Source organism: Marmota marmota, unplaced genomic scaffold (genome assembly GCF_001458135.2).
Source record: "Marmota marmota marmota unplaced genomic scaffold, marMar, whole genome shotgun sequence".
Taxonomy (NCBI): Eukaryota; Metazoa; Chordata; class Mammalia; order Rodentia; family Sciuridae; genus Marmota; species Marmota marmota.
In genome coordinates, this window is record NW_026000241.1 from 15,379,414 (window position 1) to 15,394,688 (window position 15,275).

The window sequence follows — 15,275 nt, forward strand, 5'->3', positions numbered from 1 at the left end:
AGAGGAAATGTAAGACCCTTCTCCTTTGGAGTTCAACTTATTTTTCTTAACATGATGGTCTCTAGTTCTATCCATTTTCCTGCAAATAACATAATTTTATTTTTCTTTATGGCTGAAGAAAACTCCATTGTGTATATATTCACCACATTTTCTTTATCCATTCATCCATTGATGGATGCTGAGACTGGTTCCATAGTTTAGCTATTCTGGATTGTCCTGCTATAATCACAGGTACGTGTGTATCACCACAGAGTGATAACTTTAATTTTTCATGTATAGTTTGGTTCATATGTTGGTTCCATGCCTAACATTTTGAGGAACCTCCAGACACACAACAGCTTTCCCAATTCATATACCAGCCCCAATGCTGGAGGGTCCCAAGCTCATTTGTCCAGTCACCTTCCTCTTCCAAATAAACTCTGACTGAGCAGTTGTCCTGCCTTCTAGGTAACCTGGAACATAATGCAAAATTATGTTAACATAATTTCTCTTACAGGGAAAAGAGGAATATAATGCAAAAGGCCAACAAGTTGAAGGTACTTGGGCAAGGAAAATGAGATAATGGAAGTGCACACATCCCCTCAGGTCCTCCTCCAGGCCCTGCTGTCACTGTAGATTCCCAACCTAAATGAGGCACACTCTGATGAAGCAGTGTTTTGTATGATTTTGTTACATTTCAAGAGTAGAGGTGTAGGGTTGGTGTAGGGTTGGAATTAAGGTGAGGTGCTGGGTCCAGATCTAGCTCTAGAGTAAATTCAGCAGCCTCATTCTTAGTCTGTAAATGGTGGGCTGGACAAGGTGTTTTTTGATATTCTGGCCTGACATAGACATAGACAGGACAACAAGGGACACAGACAACTGTGGGTCTCCTGCCTCAGGGAGTTTCCGGAGGCCTGTGAGGCATGGAGTGTCTGCCAGTAGGCATTTCTGCTTTCTATCCTCCGTTATATGCAGAATGTGCCTGGAGGGGGCACAAAGCCTCTGGGGATGGGGGCTCGCTGACTCTCAGGAAGCAATTATGGTGAACTCAGCAGAGTCTACTGTTACTCCCCTCAGTGACAACTTGGGTTCTGAAGGCATGGAAGAAGGACACCAGAGGGATAAGAAGACAGGGAGTTCCCAGCACCGGGCTTGGGGGGTGCACTCACCCACAGAGATGTCTCCCAGTTGCTCAAGCCTCAGCTTCCTGTCCTATAAACCCACAGTCAAGACAGCAAACAGAAGCTCATCAAGGTCATCTGCTTGGATTCTTCCTATACCAGAGGTGGCTGTGTATCTAAGCTGTGATCCCTTCATCTCCTGAACTATAGGACACCACTGTGGATAAGCTTAGGACCCTTCAGCATGGAGAATGGTATATGACCTGGATGGGATGTTGTGTATCTGGCTGTACCTCTCTAGACCTTGAAATTTCAGAATATTAATGAACTTGCCAAGGACATATGATGAAGAAAGATCTGGAATGTCTTCTCTTTGGTACTCAAGGCTGTACCTTAGTTCCCAGGATACCAGTTCCAGATACCTGGAACTGAATAATAGCTTTTGTCAATAGAAAATGAGCTCCAGCCTGGAGCTGGGGCCACTGTGGCCTGGATTGCTTAGTTTCTGAGGTAACCTCTTCTACTTCTACCTTTGGGTTAGCCACTGTGAATCTTGAGTGAGTCATAGCCCCTTAAAATTCAGCCCGTTGGAAGCAAGGATCCAGATGGACATCAGAAGTCAAAAGATGTCAGGGCAACCAGAGTGCTTGAGACCCTGCTCTTTGGACCCAACCTTTCACCTGCTTTTGGAATGGGAAAGGGTGTGTTATCCAGACCAGAGCCAAGACACACAGATCTGTGGGACTGGGGCAACGGTTTTCTGTGGCCTGATTTTTATTCCGAACAACCTGTTGCTTACTTTTGGAAGTGTGGACTCTCCTCCTCTATCAGGTAAATGACCCATGAAAACCTTGAATCGTTTCTACATGTAGGCTCAGAACCAATTGTCTTTGTCTTTTGAGCTTCATGGAGTCAAAATAATAGGAACATTAGCCACTGAGAGAACAGCAAAGGAAATCAAATCTCTAGGAACTGGCAGAGGCTCAGACTGCTGAGCCTGCATTTCAGGGCCTCCCACTCCCTGTCTCCAGAACAACCCTTTAGCCTCATCTCCTGACTTCTCACTCATGTGACTTTTCTCCTTTCAGTTAAACTATCTGCCTCCTCTGTCCTCCCTACTGTGCCCATTCTGTCCCCATGGAGTGCTGCTCCTACCTGCTTTCTCTGCCCTAGCTAAATCCTGCCCCAAATACAGTCTCACCACTTGCACATGGCTTCCCCAAGCTCTCAGGCTTACAGTGAGAGATCTTCCTCTCCAGTAGGTAGCCTGTGCTTCCCTGTGATGCGACTGTGACACCTGGCCCTGCTATTCATCTCCTGTAGGATACATTCTCTGTATGTTGGTGGGACCTCCTCTAGGGCACAGTACTGTAGCTCCTCAGCATGAAACCAGTGGAGCCCTATGCTCAGAAGGGATTTTGGGAAAACTTAGTGGAACTGGTGAAGGGTGGTAACCAGTGTTTTGGGATTAGGGCAGTGGGTCTGGGTTGCACAGGCCTAGGGAGCCGTCCACCTGGGAGGCCCTCTGCGGAGTCTGGCCTGGGCACTAGCTCAGTGGTTCCCAAGCCTGGCTGCAGCCCAGAACCACCGGGTGCATTCACTCCCTAAGGTTCTAGATATGTATAGGATGACCTGGAAATGTCCCCAGGTACTGTTGGCCAAGGCAGTTTCCACTGAGAAAGTCAGCCTTCCTAACTGCAAGCTGAGCCCAGTGTGACAGCATGTGAGCCCTAGAGCAAGGGATAGTAGAACAATGGTGCCAAGCAGAGCTTTTTATCCAGGTGGGAGCAGACCCACGGGGAGAGAATGGAATGTGAAAAAAAGACTTCCAGGTTACTAGTAAGGCTGCGGAGGGTGGGGATGGGTGCTGGCCTCATATTTGAGACTTGGCTTTTACTCTGGTGGCCTGTCCCAGGAAAAGCTCACGGCTCTGTTCTCCAGGGGAAACAGAGAGGTCTAGTTGTCTTTGTTCAGTCACCAAAAGGAGAAAAAGAAGGACTTCTATGGCCCAATCAGGCTTCCCCACCTCAGTTGAGGAGAATTGTAAGACAGAAGAACATGTGCTTGTGGGGTCCTGGGGAGCGTGCACCTATCCCATGGATCTGGTCTGGCATGGGCACTGGGCTACCAGATTGTTCCAGATCTTCGCACCCTTTGATGGGAGCAGTCACATGGCCCAAGAGCACAGGGCTGCTATCTAAGGGAGCCTGGAAGAACAGGGGATTGACTGTGCCTCTCACCTTCTGTTTCAGTGGCATCCCAGAGACTGTGTCTCTATATACTGTCAACAGATAGTACTCAGGGCTGCAGTATTCCAATGGTTTCATGCTGAAGCCAACATAGCTGGTAAGTTGGGACTAGATGGTGCCGTTGGCCAGGGCCTGGGCTTAGTCTTGCCCCTGAGGGTTAGGATCAGTGATGTTGCTGTCTCCTGAGCCAGTAGTAAACATCTGAGAGGACTCTGAGCATAGAAAGAGTGCAGGAGCTGCCCTTGCCACTGCCCCACACCTCCAGGACACCCCTGGGTATTTGTCTCTGGAGCTGGGCTGTGTGGTACCTAGAGAGAGAACAGGTGGGACAGGGGCTCTGCTGCTCCCAGGACAAACAGACCTTGGTCAAGGATGGTTATGAAATACTTGTGTTGCAGGTGGCATCAGAAATGGGTCTTATGACATTGGCATGGCCTGTGGGTAAGAATTTCTTTCTGCCAGAGCTCCTTAACCAATGGTGACAATCAAACTACTTTCCCTCTGCTCAGTTCTCAGAGGCCATGATTTGAGGATCATTCCCTGGTTCCTATAGGTAGCTGGCTTGGTGTAGGTCCCTCTTGATGCAGCCTAGGAGTGGTCCCTAAATCTGGCTACTCAGGAAAAAACCCTACCTGAGCACTTGCAGGTGAGGACAGATAGCCTCTAAGGTTCTTCTCACATTTTTTTTTTCCTGCTTTGGATAGTGAATGCCAGACTAGGGAGCTACATTCTAGATCTTTTTCGTTTTTGAGGGAAGATCTTGCTAAGTTCCCCTCACTGATCTGAAACTTGCAAACCTCATCCTTCAGTCTCTTTGGTGGCTGAATTACAGATATGTGCCATCGTACCTGGCTCTCTTGAAAACTTTTCAGGCTTGAAAAAGTCTCTGTTCTTCGGAAAAATAAAGCTGAGGAGGCTTTGGCTGCCTCAGGAGGTAAGTCGCACTGGTTCTGACCTTTTGGGCTGCCTTGGGATCCTTTCTGGATGTTTCTGGACAGGAAGCATCACTGGCCCTTGACCAGGGCTGAGATGACCTCCACTTGGTTGCCTGGCCTGTGTCTTAGTTGGAAGAGATCCAAAGTCCACAAACAGGGACTCTGGCAGGGCGAAGGTCACTGCATCCCCTGCCATTTAGTGTCTCTCACCTTCCCTGGTCTCATTGTGCAACAGATGCGAGTGACGTAAGAAGCATGACTGGAGCCTCGTAAGTTCCTCTGGAGCCATTTGGTTACCAAGCAGGTTAAGAACTATGATTCTGAGAAATCTTGGATCTTAGTGTCTGTGGGGAAGGGACAATACCACTGGCACTGGCACATGCTGACTATTGCCAAGAGTTGGAGAGTGAAGTATTGTTCAGGCCATTCTAGCTGGGAACAAGCTCTTGGGCCAGAATGCCTTAATTAGAGTCCAGAATGGGTGACCGTGACAAATTACCCACCATTCAGGACCTCAGAATTCTCCTCTATAAAAGGGGATGTCTACTCAGTTCTACCAAGGTTTTTAAGAGAATTAAATGGAATGATGGAACACTATGTGGCTCACACTGTAGCACTACTAACACATGAAAATAATTCAAATTAGCATTTTAGGCATGGGAACACTATCAGGGCCACCAGTTGTCATTCTATAGGCCATATGCCTCCTCAACTCACAGTCCATTTTGAGGACAGTATAGCTGTCTACACTTGCCACTGTGCTTTCCTGTCAATGCCATCACACCTCCTTTTCTGTGCAGCTCAGGTCCCTCTTGGATGTGATTATTGTACTGACTTCAAACACATTTGCAGTCCACATCTGGTGGACTCTGAGGGCAGGCAAGGGCTGATAGGATGTGATCCCCACACTGCAGCCCTCACTAGAAGCCTTTCTGTGAGAACTAACAATTCACTGGTTGAGCAGAATTATATAGAACATCATCCTGCCCCTGGGAGTGTGGAGAGTGCAGTGATCAGAACAGACCCAGCTGAGGGAAGAGGATGGCACAGGCTGAGGAGCAGATCAGCGGGGCAGGGACATGGACCCGGAGGTTATGAACAGTTCCTGGGATGGAAGAGCCCCCTCCAGGGCAATGGTCTTGGCCTAGGCCCTGCATTATAATTCCCAGAGCTAACACAAAGGATAGGCCATACTACCATGAAGACTATAGCAGTTTAGACTCACTACTCAGATGGAACACACAGAAGTCCAACAAGGAAAACAAACACCCTTGGAAAAATCCACAGCCACCAAGATAAGAACACATGTTTATTATGTCCATATTACCCTCATTCATAGGGCCACAGTTCCCTCGGAATTACATGGGGGCTTTGTGGGCTAGGTGACCCACACTGGCCCAGCTAGAGGGGGCCTGGTGGTAAGGCCCGACATCCCGCCCACTCATGTAGTGTGTCATCAGTGTTCACAGTTTCCAAATTAGTTAAAGTGCCTTGATTTGTCCCCATCACCACCAGCAGTGCTGAATGTCCCACGTGGATTCGCTTCCTCAGAGTCATTTTCTGGCTGCCAGAGCAGGGCCTTCTGGGTAGTGCCTTGAGCCAAGGACTCAGTTCCCAGGGTATTCGAAGACAGCAGCAGCTCCCATCCCAGTGCCAACGCACATGGACACCACTCCATATGCCCTGAGAAAGGGAACTAGGTTGGCTGGGCACAGGCACTCTGGGCAGAGGCCCAATCCCCTGACCAGAGGCCCAACTCCCTGACCAAGGCCCTCCTAAACAGAGGATGCAAAACCAGAAGACCAGATCTGTGGGAAATCTGTCCCCTGACTGCCCACCTAGGCACACACTCAGTGGCAGATGCCCTCAGTAGGCCAGAGGCCCTTTTGAGGCTGACCCTCAGGGACAACAGGGATAATGTCCCTATATGCCCAGTTCAAAGTGCATGTTGAACTCCCAAACCCCCACCCTTTGATGCCGCAGCTCAGCATCCCCCATGACACCCCACATCACCCCAAGGGGAACAGCCTCACCTCTTCCCACGGCGCTTCAGCTCATTCAGCAGCGTGATGACCTGTCGTGCCCCAGTGCAGCCCAGGGGGTGGCCCAGGGCCACGGCTCCTCCCAGAGGGTTCACCTTCTCAGGGGGGATTCCTAGCTTCTCCACACAGTAGACAGCCTGGAAAGGAGCCAGAGCAGCACCTGGGCACGCTGGCCCCCTCCCCTGCATGGCTTGTCCACTGGCTCCCACTGGGTGCCCAGGGCCCAGGCAATGGGGAGACAAAGACTCACCTGGCTTGCAAAGGCCTCATTGATCTCAAAGATGTCCACGTCATTCACTGTCAGTCCTGCAGGTGAGGTTCAGACCTGAGATGATAGAGGCCCCCAAGCACAAATCTGGGTCTCCCCAGACCTCCAGCCATGCACAGACCCACAATGCCTAGTAGTATGTCTGACAAGTGAATGGGTCTCAGCTGTGGGTCATGAAGGCCTTGGGTATGGAGTGCTAGCCTGCCTAACCTCCACTCTGCAGTACCCACAGGGACATCCTAGTAGTCACCCCCAGCCCCAGCAGCAGGGCATGAGGGGACCCAGGTCTAGGGTCTGAAGGAGCCACCTGACCTGCTTTCTCCAAGGCTACAGGGATGGCATATGCAGGTCCAATGCCCATGACATCAGGTGGGACTCCAACCACTGCATAGGACCTCAGGACCCCGAGGATGGGGAGGCCCAACTCTTCTGCCTTGGACCTCCGGGCCAGCAGGACTGCAGCTGCCCCATCGCTCACCTGGCTAGAATTTCCTAGGGAGGAAGTATTGGGGTAAGGAGGTATCAGGGCAGAGCAGAGGAGAACCAGTTCTCCCACGGGCCCCTTCCAAGGGATCTGGTCTGCCCCAGACTCCATAGCATAAGAGCCAGCCTGATGACAATCCCTGGTGGCAGCCCTACTCCAACACCCTGGCCCGTACTCACCAGCCGTGGTAGACCCGCCATCTTTGAAAGCAGGCTTCAGTTTGGCCAGGCCCTCCATGGTGGTGTTGGGGCGGATTCCCTCATCCTGGGACACAGTGATGCTCCTCTTGGTGCCCTTGTCATCGTGGATGGTGGTGGTCACAGGCACAATCTCAGCACGGAAACAGCCCTTGCTCTGGGCTCTTGCTGCCCTGCCAGCAGCAGACAGCCAGGCTCAGGCTCCCCTGGAGCTCCCTTCCTCCTGTCCCCACTCTGGCCCATTGTGGCAGACATGCAACCTCAGCCTGCTAAATTCAGAGACATGTCTGGTCCTAGGGGACATCAGAGGGATCAGCTGGAGATCCTGAGGAAACCCTGTTGTTGGGAGGGGGAGGCTTGTCTAGGGCCATCCAGAGCATCATTTGCTATCAACTCCAGATGTCCACATCATGGCCCATTTCAAACTCAAGGGGGAAGAAAGGAGCTTGCGGGTGGTGTTTACTTCTTAAAGCCCTTCATCCAAGAGCTGTCAGTTTCTTCTGCTCCACTGAGGCTGGAGTCCTAGGAACATTTGTGATGACTTCTGCCAGCTTTCCTGGGTACCCCACATATGAATTTCCTCCGTTTCCCAGGTTCCTCAAATCTGAAGTGAAATATCCTAAACTCCTTGATGTCTTTTCCAATTCAAACAGAGTTGAACCCCAAGGCATTTTAGAGTTACCTTTACAACTTTATGCAAACTATAACACTTAGGGGCATTTCAATGGGAGGAACCCAGAGCTTCCTGCAAAGCCCAAATGCCCACCTGACCCAAGAGGCTAACAGTCCCTGCCTTGGAGAAGCCCACCTGACTTTGCTGTCTTTCCTCAGCTTGGTCAGGGTTGGCCAAATCTGTCTGCTGATGCTGAGGCTGAGCCTCAGGTTTTCTGCCCTAGGCTCAGGATGTTTGCCCTGACACAGGCCTGCTCCAGAAACTAGGTTGGCTGGTCCAGAGCATTGTTGACCCCATACTCTAGGTCCCCAGGAAGCCTCTGGCTGCCCCATTCAGTTCCTGAGCAGCAGCTAGACATGATCTGGTCCTCATTATGCCCCAAAGAACAGAGGGTAAACTGAAGCCTAGGTAGGGAGAAGGTACTCAGCATGGACAGTCAGCAGGGGAACAGGGAAGAGCCACCAGCTCAGAATGGCACTGCCCCCTTTCCGATCCCCAGCTGGGAGGCAGGAGGCTTGTAAACCCCTAGTACATAGCTGTACTCTTGGGACACATCCACCTCAGACCTCAGACCACCCAGGATGGCCTCACAACCTCACCATCCAGTCCTTTTAAGGTTCCACCCCAAGCAGCACTCACTTCTGCTGGGAGGCCAGCGCAAAGGTATCCTGCTTCTCTCGTGAAATGCCAAACTTCTCAGCCACGTTCTCTGAGGTTATCCTAGGACAAAAGTAGTACCCAGCTGGGCATAAGGCTGGCAGCATGGGGACCAGGGCCATTCATGCCACAGAGACAGTACTGGGGAATCAGGCAGTGGCACTCCACCCCCAGCATTGGAATGGGGCAGACAGGGAGTCGCCAATGCTGGCCAGATGCTCAGAGTTCATACACCAAAGACACCCCCTCACAAAAGAGGGAGGGCAGCCTGCATTGGCAGCAGAGCAGAAGAGAGTGTGTTCTCTGGGTGAGCTGCCTCAGCACAGAGGAGAGGGGAAGGAAGGTTTATCGGGGGGACCTACTTATGAATGAACACCTCAGAGGGGGCATGACAGAGCAGGCTACGTTTAGAAACTCAGGCTCAGAGAAGACTTGAGGACCTCAGAAACAGGAAGTACTGAGTGTCATGCTGAGTCTCTGAAGAACAGATGCTACACACAGGAAGCAGGCCAAGCCTTAGCATTGGCAGGCACAGATGAGAAAGTTCCCCAGCCCTGGCTCCTGGAGAGACAGAGCTGAGGGGGCACAGGCACTTACCCCATGGGGATCAAGCAGTCTCTGGCCTTCTCATTCTCCAGCAAGCGTGAAGTGATATTTCCAGGGTTTCCTCTGTTAGCCAGGGACATGGACTCCACTCTGAGGAGGGGGAGGAGAAGGAGGGAGTTGAGTCCTAACAGGAACACATCCAAGGATAGGGGACATGTGGCAAGTGTTGGGAAACAGCCAGGGAGCCCTCGGGAACTGCAGTGCCCTGTCCGGGAGGCACAGACAAGCGAGGCAGAGCTGGGGCTGGGGGGCTGCTGAGCCTCGTCTCTATCTCCACCCCAGGACAGTGTACACTGCACAGTCTGCACTCCTGGGTGCAGGGGCATGCTTCCGTATACATCTGCTGAACCAGCCAATTAGAAGTTCCTGAGGAAAGCTTTCTAGTATATACCACATTGCTACAAACATATCCAACATGTCCAGGCCCTGTCCCCGCCAGGGTCCACAAATTCAGAGGGGAGAAGACCCCAAAAGCTCATATCAAAGAGCAACCTGACCTGCACAGACAAGGAGGTGCAATGTTCTGAGAGGAAAGTGAGGTGGCTAGTATAGAAGGATCAAGAAGGACTGGGGAAGGGGAAACCCTAAAAAATGGTAACAGATGACCTTGACTAGTGCTTTGTGTTCCCAGCATTACTTTGAACTCTTTTCAGGCTTCAAATAGTACCCACCCCATGATATGTACCCTATAGTGTTAGCTTGATTATGGTTCCACTTTCTTCATCCTCCTTCTCCTTTTCTTCCTCCTCCCCCCTCCCCCTTCCTCTCCTCTCCCCCTCCCCCCTCCTTCCTTTTTTTTTTTTTTGGCATTGGGGATTGAATCCAGGAGTGCTTTTAGCACTGAGCTCCATTCCCAGATCTTTTTATTTTTTTAAATTTTGAGACAGGGTCTCACTGAGTTGCTGAGGGTCTTGCTGTGTTGTTGAAGCTGATCTCCAACTTGTGATCTTCTTGCCTCAGTCCCCTAAGTTGCCAGGATTACAGGTGTGTACCACTGTGCTTAGCCCCAGCCCTTTTTATTTTTTAATTTGAGACAGGGTCTAACTATGTACCTGAAGCTGGCCTCAAACTTACAATCCTCCTCCCTCGGCCTCCGAAGTCACCGGGAGTCTTTGGGATTATAGGCATATGCCACCATACCTGACCTCATTTAATATTCTTATAAGCATTGGCCAAGCTCAGATAGTACCCCCTTTTATAGCTGAGGACACTGAGGTCCAGAGAAATAAGTAATTTGCCCATGGTCATTCAGCCTGGACCCGAATTTATACAGCTTATTCCAGGAACTCCCTTCTACCTAGGATGCCCTAGGCAACACTGAATGTTCAAGCCCTTGGGGACTGTCAGATTGTGATATGGGTGTTGTGCAAGCGCGAGAATACTTATGCTGCTTAAGAATCAGAAGCCCCCTATGGAACTCATTAAGGCTTTAGTCCTTCTCCTAAGTTTCCAAACTTGCTCTTTCCCCAGTAAGAGTGTAACAAGAAACACATCAAAAGGCAGGCTGGGCAGTGACCTATGTCATAATAAAGTCCCTATTTCTTCTAGTCTTTGCTCTCTTTGAGATATAAGTTGGGGCAACCCAGTGCAGGTCAGCTAGGACCCAGTTAGGGACCAGCAATACTTTTCATCAAAAAACATTCTAGAGAGGATTTGAAAGACAATGGAAAGACATCAGAACCAGGGCTGGTCACCACCTCAGCCTGCCAGTGTCTTCACCAGCCTGCCCACCCAGCATCAGAAGCCCCCAGCCAGGGATATAGCACCCTGCCCTTCCTTGGAGGCTCTACCCAAAATTTCTAGCGCTTGATGTGCTACAGGTAAAGATAGAGTCACAGTCTAGGTAAAGGTGACAGTGACCAAATCACCTGAGATCTGACTATGTCCCTGAAAACGTGGTGGGCAATTAGAAGTTTCCATCTTGGTATCAGGGGAGAGATAAAGACATCGTAGGAAAAGGAATAGACATACAGTAGGAACTGTCCCTAGGTTTAGAGAATTGAAACTGCCACTTCTCTTTCAGTAGCAGTGAGAATCAACAAAAGTCACCGAGGGAAGTCTCAGTGGTGTATTTTTCCAACATGGTGCCCACAGTTTCCAGTCTGACAGATTTTCAAGAAAGAAAGCTTAGAAGCCACCTGCCCTCTCCTGCTAGTGCTCAGATGTGAACTATTCTTGATCACCCAGAGTTGGGGGCCACTCCTAGGTTTCATCTATAGGAACCTACACCAAGCTAGCTGCCTAAAGGAGCCAGGGGATGATACTGAAATTGTGGCCTCTGAGAACTGAGGAGAAGGAAATTAATTTATCCCCATTGGTTAAGGAGCTCTGGCAGAAGGAAATTCTTACCCACAGGCCATGCCAATGTCATATGACCCATTTCTGATGCCACCTGCAACAAAAGCATTTCATAATCATCCTCAGCCAAAGTTTGTCTGTCCTGGGAGCAGCAGAGCCCCTGTCCCACCTGCTCTCAGCCTAGGTGCCATTCAGTCCAGTCCCAGAGATAAAGACCCAGGAGTGTTCTGAAGAGGAGTGGGGCAGTGCCAAGGGGAGCTCCTGAACTCTTTCTGTGCTCAGAGTCCTCTCAGAAATGCTTACTGCTGGTCCAGGAGACAGTGACATCACTGACTGTAACCCTCAGGGACAGGACTAAGCCCAGGCCCTGGCCCAGGGCACCACCCAGTCCCAGGCCCAGGGCACCACCCATTCCCAACTTACCAGCTATGTTGGCCAATGCCTGCAGCCCTGAAGAGCACTGTCTATTGACAGCAGACAGAGGCACAGTCTCTGGAATGCCACTGAAACAGAGGGTAAGAGGCATAGTCAATCCCTTGTCCTGCAGGCTCTCATGGAAAGCAGGTCTGTACTCCAGGGCCCTGTGACTGTCCCCATCAGAGGGTGCAAAGATCAGGAGAACAACCTGAGAACAACCTGCCCATGCCAGGATAGATCCATTGGATAGGGGTGGGCAGCTCCTGGGCAAACTGTGTCTCTGTATGTACTTGTTCCCCAGGCCCTACAAGAGCATGCCCTTCCATCCTATGAATTTCCTCAATCTAGAAAGAGGGAAGACTGTTTGGGTCACAGGAGTCCTTCTTTCTGTCCCGCTGAAAAATTCCACAGTAAAAACTAGTCATCTATTTCCCCAAAAGTAGAAAGGAGAGGGCATTTTTGCTTGGATAAGCTACCAGAGCAAAAGCCATGGTCAAGTATGAGGCCAGCAACCATCTCTACCTTCCAGCATACTAGTACCCACATGGCTGGGTATTATGTTTCTATTCTCTCCCCCAAAAGCCTGTTCCCACCAGGAAGAAAAGCTCTGCTAGGCACCATTGTTCTAACATCCCATCCACTGGGAGCTCCCAAGGGTCTCACCATGGGCTTAGCCCTGGAAGGTAGTACAGAGTTGGCCCTTCCAATGAAACCTGCCTTGGCAAACAGTATAAAGCTCTAGTGATATTTTCAGGCCATACTTCAACCCACTTAAAACTTCAGGGAGTTCCCTGAGCATCCTGGTGATTCTAATGGGCAGCCAGGCTTGGTAATCCTGGAGATACTGATTGGGCCAAACTCTGTAGGGACCCTTAGAAGTACATGGCTTCCTAGGCCTGTTGAACCTTTCCCAGATGTCCTAATTCCATTACACCTGATTCTTACCTCTTTACCCGATCCACTAAATTTTCACCAAATACCTATTGAGTAAAAGTTCTTAGATGCTTATAGAACTCCTAGAGGATGCTTAACCAACACGCAGAAAATGAATCCACAAGAGGAGAGTGAAGTAGCAGGACCAGATGGCAAGGCCACATCAAAGAGTAGCATAAGACTCTTATTCAAGAGGAAGGTCTCTCATTTTCAGCCTGAGAACTTGGAGAAGCAGTGTCTTAGCGGCAAGATTGTTTAGGCAGGGTTTAGCTAGGGAAGAGAGAGGGACAACACTCCCCAGGCACAGAATGAAGAGAATAGGGAGGACAGTAGGCAGAGAAGCCAAAAAGAGAAGGAGGAGGGAAAAGAAAGAGGAAAAATCAAGGTGAGTAACCAGTTGGGAGATGAGGCTGAAAGATTAGCCTAGAGATAGTGGGAGACACTGAACTGCAGACAAAGCGGTCTGAGGCTTTCCCAGTTCCTAGAAGTTTTCCTGTTCTGTCACTGGCTAATGTCCCTACTATTTCTACTCAATGCAAATAAAAGGACAAAGACAAGTGTGTCTTAAATCTACAAGTGAAAATAACAGAATCACTCCTTGCCCATAGTGGGAGGCAAAGTGCTAAAAGGCAAAATGACCAGGGCTCCTCCTGGGTTCCTCGCTGCCCCAGGGTTCTGACCTGGAGTTCCCAGCTTGCTCAACTAGCAAAGGAAGCAGAATCACTCTTCAGCATGTTTATGTGGTTATTTACCTGATAGATGAGGACAGAGTCCACTTTTTCAAAACACAAGCAACAAGTTAGCTTTGGTTACAATCATGCCACAGATAACCACTACCAAAGTCCTGTAGGTCTTGGCTCATAGCCAGTAACATACCAATCTTACAGTGGGAGAAAGGTTGGGTCCACAAGAGCAGCATTCAGGTTTCCCTACATCTTTTGACATGGTATCCAATTTTATTCTCCACCACCCACAGAATGAGTTCCCTGGATCCAGGACCCACTCATTAGTCACAGTGGCCAACTCAGAGCTAGTGGTAGAAAAGATTACCTCAGAAACTGGGCGATCCGGGCCATGATAGCCCCAGCCCCAGGCTGAAGAACATTGCCTATGGACAGAAAAGCCTTTATTCAGTGCCAGTTGGTGTCTCGGCAAAAAAGTACAGCTCCGAGTACCCCAGAGGAAACATTCCATATCTTTCTTTAGGAACATGAGTTTATGGCAGGCCCACTTGATGCTCTGGAATTTCAGGGTATAGAGTAAGGACAGCTAGACATATAACAGTGTGTCCAAGTCATATACCAGTCTCCATGCTGGAGGGTTCCAAAATGACTTGCCCATGCACCCTGCTCTTCCAAATCAGCACAGACTAGGCAGGTGTCCTACCCTTCCAAGTAACATGGAAGACTGAAGGGAAAGAGAAACACAAAGCAAAGCCTGAAGGCCAACAGCATTGGTACTTGGGCAAGGGAAATGAGATTCTGAAAATGTACATCCCCTTAGTGTCCTCCTCCAGGCCCTGCTGTCTCTGCAGAGAGAAGAAAAAATGATTCCTGACCTAGTGGTGGCACCTGATGGATGAAACAGTATTACATACTGTGTTGTTATATTTCAAGGGAAGAGGTGTGTGGGTGGAAATCAAGTTTGGCCTGAAGGTCCAGACTCTGGGTTCATGTTCTAGCTCTGGAGCAAATACACTGGGCCTCGGTCTCTCCATCTGTAAAGAATGGAGTGGATTAGATGGGTTTTGACATTCTCTTTTGTCCTGGCACAGACAGGATATCAGGACACATTCAGAACACCCATCTGCCTCCCAGAATGACCTGGAACTCCTAGATTGTCTGTGTTTGGGATTTCTGCTTTTTCTCTAACAAGCAGAAGACCCGAGGAAGAAGAGCAAAGTGTCTGGGTCTACTATCAGGAGGAGAGCACATCGAAGTCAGTGTTCATAGTCCATAGTTCTCCTTAGTGACAGCTCTGGGACTGGAGGCGTGGGAGCAGGACTTTGGAGGGATGGGAAGACCAAGAGACCCCATAGCAGGGCCTGGGTGGTGCACTCACCCACGGAGATGTCCCCCAGCTGCTCAGGCCTCAGCTTTACATCCTGTAGAACTGCGGTCAAGACCGCTGACAGAAGCTCGTCGGGGGTGGTGTCCTGCAACGGGACGCGCAGCTGTGGTGACTGGCCCGATACAGCCACCGCAGGGAGACACAGCGACTGCAGTTCGAGTTCTCATTGCCTGCGCATCCTTGGGTCCACCTAGCAGATGACAGCTCCCCGCCCCCCACCGTGTTACTCCTGGCGCCAGCGCCTGGGGGCCTCACCTTGAAGCCCCCGCGCCCCGCTTTGCCGATCGCAGTGCGCCGTCCGTGCACCACCACCACGTCCGCGGCCGAGGCTTGCGGGAAGCTACTG

General features: G+C 50.3%; 1 protein-coding gene across 2 annotated transcripts in view; it reads right to left on the reverse strand.

The window, feature by feature from the left end:
• Positions 1 to 5,575: 5,575 nt before the first annotated feature.
• The window catches only part of LOC107145495 (3-ketoacyl-CoA thiolase, peroxisomal), a 10,028-nt gene continuing 328 nt past the window's right edge, over positions 5,576 to 15,275 (reverse strand). For both annotated transcript variants that reach the window (XM_015489482.1, XM_048794943.1), the window contains exons 2-13: positions 15,185 to 15,275; positions 14,921 to 15,014; positions 13,910 to 13,967; positions 11,933 to 12,012; positions 11,561 to 11,603; positions 9,203 to 9,301; positions 8,588 to 8,668; positions 7,258 to 7,448; positions 6,907 to 7,086; positions 6,577 to 6,632; positions 6,318 to 6,463; positions 5,576 to 5,967 (exon numbers count right to left, since the gene is read on the reverse strand). The exon at positions 15,185 to 15,275 is cut by the window's right edge. In XM_015489482.1, coding sequence (XP_015344968.1) covers positions 5,892 to 5,967; positions 6,318 to 6,463; positions 6,577 to 6,632; positions 6,907 to 7,086; positions 7,258 to 7,448; positions 8,588 to 8,668; positions 9,203 to 9,301; positions 11,561 to 11,603; positions 11,933 to 12,012; positions 13,910 to 13,967; positions 14,921 to 15,014; positions 15,185 to 15,275 — 1,195 coding nt within the window. In that variant the 3' untranslated portion in view covers positions 5,576 to 5,891. The remainder of the gene's footprint in view (positions 5,968 to 6,317; positions 6,464 to 6,576; positions 6,633 to 6,906; positions 7,087 to 7,257; positions 7,449 to 8,587; positions 8,669 to 9,202; positions 9,302 to 11,560; positions 11,604 to 11,932; positions 12,013 to 13,909; positions 13,968 to 14,920; positions 15,015 to 15,184) is intronic.